This window comes from Myotis yumanensis, unplaced genomic scaffold (assembly GCF_028538775.1).
Source record: "Myotis yumanensis isolate MYYU_CA2020_CCGP unplaced genomic scaffold, mMyoYum1.0.hap1 SCAF_16, whole genome shotgun sequence".
Taxonomy (NCBI): Eukaryota; Metazoa; Chordata; class Mammalia; order Chiroptera; family Vespertilionidae; genus Myotis; species Myotis yumanensis.
Genome location: NW_027223767.1, coordinates 34,949,784 through 34,955,783, shown reverse-complemented (window position 1 = coordinate 34,955,783; position 6,000 = coordinate 34,949,784). Strand labels below are relative to the sequence as shown.

General features: G+C 42.5%; 1 protein-coding gene across 8 annotated transcripts in view; it reads left to right on the top strand.

Moving 5' to 3' along the window:
- Positions 1–6,000, top strand: part of PECAM1 (platelet and endothelial cell adhesion molecule 1) — a 51,859-nt gene that overhangs the window by 22,739 nt on the left and 23,120 nt on the right. For 7 of the 8 annotated variants that reach the window (XM_070394872.1, XM_070394871.1, XM_070394868.1 and 4 more), the window contains exons 8-11: positions 478–765; positions 1,369–1,476; positions 2,876–2,903; positions 3,671–3,744. In XM_070394872.1, the coding sequence (XP_070250973.1) occupies positions 478–765; positions 1,369–1,476; positions 2,876–2,903; positions 3,671–3,744 (498 nt within the window). The remainder of the gene's footprint in view (positions 1–477; positions 766–1,368; positions 1,477–2,875; positions 2,904–3,670; positions 3,745–6,000) is intronic. The other variant, XM_070394870.1, reaches the window with a different exon arrangement.

The following is a 6,000-nucleotide window of genomic DNA, read 5'->3' as shown; positions in this document are numbered from 1 at the left end:
TGAAGCAACTAATGCTTTAGGGCATATTAAAAAAAGACATCTTCTCTGTTTTTAAGTTACTTGTTATTTAGCCCTGGAAATGCCATGTACTTTTGTAAGCAAAGAAACCACACACTCGCGCGCGCGCACACACACACACACTCACACTGGTGCACATGCACAGACTCATGCAGAATAGACCTCTAAAGAACACATAAGGAAATGGGAATAGTCAAGCTGAGTAGTCAGTAATCCTTGAGGTGGTAAGTGAAACATCGTGTTTAATCAACACATGAGGACAGGAGGCATCTGTTGCTGCCCTGCTGGAATAATTGGGGGAGGAACTGAAGAATGTGGGCTAAGAGGAGAGACAAAATCCAAGTCTGAGTCACGATGTAGGTGCAGGCTAGCCATGAGTGGTGGCTGTGTCATGATCTTCACCCCTCAATCCCCAACCTCCTGTCTTTTCTCAGTGCTAATCCTTTTCCTGCTTTTCAGCTCCTGTGGTTGAGGTCAATCTTGCTATCCTGAATAATAAACAAGTGGAGTCTGGGGATGATCTTGTGCTTCGATGCTTCGTGAACAAAGCATCTGGTCCAATCACCTACAAGTTTTACAGAGAAGAGGACGTCAGGCCCTTCCACGTAAAAATCTCAAATGAAACCCAGGCCATGTGGTACAAGTCACCGGCTGGCACAGAACAGGGGGGACAGTATTACTGCACGGCCTCCAACAGAGCCAACGCTGCCAAAAATATCCCCCAAAGCAACTTACTGACTGTCAAAGGTGAGTCACGGTCTCAACAGTGAGATGGAATGTGGCCACCAAGGGTGAGGCCAGCGAGCTCACCATTTGTAAGAGGAAGTGGGTGGGGTTCAGTGCTTATTACTGAGGGCAGCGAGACCAATGTCCTCCAAGCTCTTTGGTCGTAAGCGACAGAAAACAACTCAAATTAAATATAAAAGAGGAATTGGAAGTATTTCACACAGTTGTAATTCCAAATTCTTGGTGGAGAGGTAGCAGATGGCCCACTTTAGGCCAGACATCTCCCCATGAGCCACCCGTGGCCATGGGGATTGGGTCATGCAGAACAGAGAGGGTTAGAGAAGCCCACCTATGTGAATAAAGGGGGTGGTTTCCTAGAGAAGAAGGAGGACCACACAGACCCAGAAAGGCTACGTTAGTCCTCTAGTTGTTTAAGACGATGCTGACGCCACAGCAAGAAAAATCATTTCTGCACCAACTCTGAACACAGAATCCCTCAGAGGTAGATGCTTGGTATAAGATTCGATTACAGAAGCTACAAATCAGTCTTATTTGTTGCTTAAGGCTAATATTGTTTCTTGCTGGCAGAGAAAAAAAAACTATTTTAATTTTTCTTATTTCCAGTCTTTCTTGCCCCATGGAAGAAAGGAGTTATTGCAGTGGTTGTCATCGCAGTGATAATTGCCATCTTGGCAGTTGGGGCCAGATACTATTTTTGGAAGAAAGCCAAGGGTGAGCACAGTTCTTCATTGCCTTCTGACAGGTTGCTCTTGCCAGGAAACTGCCATAGATGTGAGGGGCTTCCTGCAGCTTTAGGGGCGGCTGTGCTCTGCCCCAGCGGGAGCTCAGGAGATGTAACTGACCACAGTTGTTCTTCTCGGTGTCACCTTGATAACCAAAGATCTTGGCTTCGGTGGGTGTGGAGCTTTTACTGCCCCTGGATTTCGCTAGGCATAAAGGAAAGCGGTTGCTTTCCTAGTTGGGCAACCCAGAAAAAATGAATTCGGGGGAAAGTCCCATCTATGTATGGTCAGAAGAAGCTGTCTCTGTGGGTTTGGCCACATTTAGTCCTGCAGGTGGCAGAGTGGGGTGAGAGTGTTTTGGAGACACCCCCACATACACTGAATGCGCCCCAATTAATCTGTCTGTTGTGCCGTGATTTCTACCCTGTGCTTGAGGTTAGCCACACATGGAACCTGGAAGGGAAGCCAGGACCACCTGCCGATACTCTGGCATCACAGCCAGTTAGCCTGGACTCAAGGAAAAGGGCCCAGCACCAGTACCTTCTGCCAAGATTTGTGTGGGACAAGGCGGTTTTTGTTGGAGCCTTGGTGCTGCTGCTTGGGAAGGGTACAGATTAGATAAGAAGGGGCCTTGTTTTTTTTTTTTCTAGAACAGGAAATCCCTCTGAAAAGACAGGTTCCAGAACAAACCCCTTCTCAGGGAACCGGGCCATCGCAGAACAGACAAGGTTAGAGGACAGACTCGTTCTCAGGCCAGCTTGGAATTCAAAGCACAGGGATTAATGTAGCCTTTACTCTTTGGAACTGTCTTGAAACAAGAAGTTGCCTTTTGCCTGGCCGGTATGGCTCAGTGGTTGAGCATTGACTCAGGAACCAGGAGATTGAAGTTCGATTCCCAGCCAGGGCACATGCCTGGGTTGTGGGCTCCATCCCCAGTAGGGGACATGCAGGAGGCAGCCCCTCAATAATTCTCTCTCATCATTGATGTTTCTATCTCTCTTCCCTTCTCTCTGTAATCAATTTTTTAAAAAAACATATTTTTTAAAAGTTGCCTTTTTATCTGGCTAATCTGGTTCCTGTACCATTGTCTTCACTCTACTTTGTTCCACTAAAGAAAACAGCTCCTGGCTAACACAACAAAATGTCATATTTCTGGATGAAATGATGTGAAATCTCTCAGAATAAATTTGAGAGAAGGCCTGCTTTTTTTGTTTTGTTTTGTTTTGTTTTTCCCTTTTTTAAAAAGTGGAAATATATTTGGCTTTCTGTTCTCTTTTTATGGTTAACCAATCTTCAAGAAAGTCAAATGTGGTTGAAATGAGGGTTCCTATCTGTTATAGACATGGACACTTTGTACTGACTTTGGTTTTTCTCTTTCTCTTTTAAAGCCAAGCAGATGCCCGTGGAGATGTCCAGGTCAGTGTGTGTCCGGGGAAGAGAGGCGGCTGCTCTGTGGGCACAGACAGACTTGTCTGTAGGGAGAGTCTGGTCATTAGGAAGTGTTCAGTGGTTCTTGGGGAACTCTGAATAACAAGGGTGTGAATAGTATGGGTGTGTGTGTGTGTGTGTGAGTGTGTCCCAGTGAAAGATTGCCAGCTGTCCTTTCCTGTGAAGACATAGCTTTATTCTGAGGTCACGTCCTTCCTACACTGTTATGTGTGAAATCCCCTTTTCCTTATGAAATTACAATGGTAGTAGAAAGAATTTTTAAAATTTACCTACTTTGCAAAATAGAGTTGGCATATATATATATATATATATATATATATATATATATATGGCAGTTGTACTATTTTTACTGTTCTTGAAATTCAAAATCCAAAAGCATGGGTACAAAAGAAAAATTTTTTAAAAAGAGAACAAAAACAAGCAAACAATGGCTTTGTAGCACAGAATGAGGAATTCAGGGGGTTGGGGCTCACTTAGGGAAGGACTCCTGTTGTTACTGTGCCCATTGGCCCTGACACTCCTCTTAACAGCAAAAAGTGCTTGTTAAATAATCTCACTGAAAGAAAAAGTCAGTTTTCCAAATGAGAGCGTAAAGTTGGCCTCGCTTCGGAACTCTCTTCCTGGTTTACCTTGATTATTATTAAATGATCTTTCCTTGATTATTTTGTTGGTTTGACATTAGAGCCAAAAAAAAAAAGTTGTATATTTTTTTCCTTTTCAAATTTCCTTTTAAGGCCGGCGGCACCACTTCTGACCTCCAACAATGAGAAGATGCCAGGATCCAGTACCGAAGCCAACAGACCTTACGGTACAGTCACGGTTTCCTGCCATTACTAAGAGGTGTCCCAACTTGCTACCCCTCTTAGAAGCAGGTGGTGGGGACAAGTTCCTAGGGAAGCCCCACCCTCAGGCAGGGCAGTTTCACCTAATCAGCCACTGGATGGTGAACTGATAAGCAAAACAGAACAGAAAGGCAGGACATTTTACTCTAATTTCACCCCCTTCTAAACATCCGAGGAATGAAAGGTGGACAATAATGATAATGCTGTGAATCCCCATCCTGGCTCATCTGCAAAGGCTTTGAACACTGTCCGAGCATAATCACCCTCCCCTTGTAAGAGAGGCCAGAGAACAAATTGAGGCATTGATAAAACATCTTCTCAGATGGAATTATTACAAGCACAAGACATTTTCATTTCACACTTGACACAACAGGAAACCAGTTGAACTATTTCTCTGTTAGTAGAGGCATTTTTAAAAAGAATGCAACAACATAGGGCTACCTGGTTATGAGCCTTATTGCAAGCTTGCATCTGCGCAGTAGGCTGGGTAGCCAATCCCAGGAGTTCTTAATCCCTTTAAGTCTAAGAGAAAATTGCTCAAAGAGGGGACTGTAATGACATCACACAGGAAGTTTTGTCCTGGGCCAGATTTGGAGCAGTTTTCTTTCTTTTCAGCAGGTTTGGGAGTAGGATGCCTATGTTCTTTTCTAAGTCAGTAACAGTATCTTACAAAATAAGAAAAAGTTCAGAAGAAAGGTACAACAGAAAAAAAAAGGAAGAAAGAAAAAAAATTTTAAAAAAATATAAAGAGGATGAAAATAAATATGTAAATAAGAAAATTTCAGGATATGCCTTTTACAATGCATACTTGAGAGCTGTGTTTTAAGAATCCAGCAATTCTTTTTTAAAAAATATATTTTATTGATTTTTTACAGAGAGGAAGGGACAGAGATAGAGAGTTAGAAACATCGATGAGAGAGAAACATCGACCAGCTGCCTCCTGCACATCTCCCACTGGGTATGTGCCCGAAACCCAGGTACATGCCCTTGACCGGAATCGAACCTGGGACCTTTCAGTCCGCAGGCCGACGCTCTATCTATTGAGCCAAACCGGTTTCGGCTCCAGCAATTCTTTTAGTAATAAATCATATACCTTTAAAAAGTGAAATAAAACATTTGTAGTAACAAAAGTAATGCTCCAGTAAAGAGAAAAGAGCAAATAAATCACTTAAGAAACTACATTCAGAAAACTTTAGTGACTATTTGGCAAAAAGGAATCCAGTGCTATAGAGAAAATACCTTTTTGTGGTAGAAGGTGGGTTCTGCTAGCTATTGTATTATCTATACAGAAACACTGAGATACTTTAAATGAAATGTTATATAGACATATTAAAATAGAATTTCCCCCAAATATCCAAAATGCAAGAAACAGTCCAATTCTTGGGTTGTCTCTCCATGGATTATTTCAGTTTATAAATATATGTTGGTAATCACAATAGCAATTAGTTCAAATACATAATGGAAAGCCTTGTGTTCGTCAGGGATAGTATCTATATATATAAAAGCCTAATATGCTAAGTGTCCATCTGGATAATGATGTCATGTAGCAATGCCCAGCTTCCTCTCCCTAGAGACTAGCCTCCTTGCAGTTTCTTCAGCCCAGGAACATGACTTGCTTTATAGCCAGGTGGAAACATGTTACACTTTAACCAAATGTCTGTGAAGCATTTTCCCGTGCCTCATCTCATTTGATCCTCACAGAAGTCCTGGAGTAGCTAAATAGGAGATTTGGTGGAATCCTATTTTCTTTTCATTAGCCAGAAAATGGAGATTTAGAAAGCTTAGAAACTTGACCTGACTGAAAAGAAGTAAGAAATGGTGGGCCTTGAAAATGACTTCAGGTTTTCTCACTGCACAGGATATAGTCAAACACTGCTGCAGTTAAATATTTTACCCTTTGTTCTCCCTGCGTGATCTACAATAATAACCTGCTTCATGTTGATATTTACTGCGGTGTTGCTGACAATTATGTGAAAGAGAAGTTGGGGTGCTTCACTGGGCTGGAAAAAGTTTAGCTAAATCACAAAGCAGGTCTAATTAAGCAAGTTTATCTTATATAATAAAAGGGTAATATGCAAATTGACCCTAACAGCTGAACAATCAGAATGACCACTCAATCAGTCACTATGAGGTGCACTGACCACCTCTTGGTCCCTTTCCCCATCCGGCAGGCTCTGATTGCCCGATGGTGAACAGGAAACCAGGGGTGGGTGGTGGGGGAT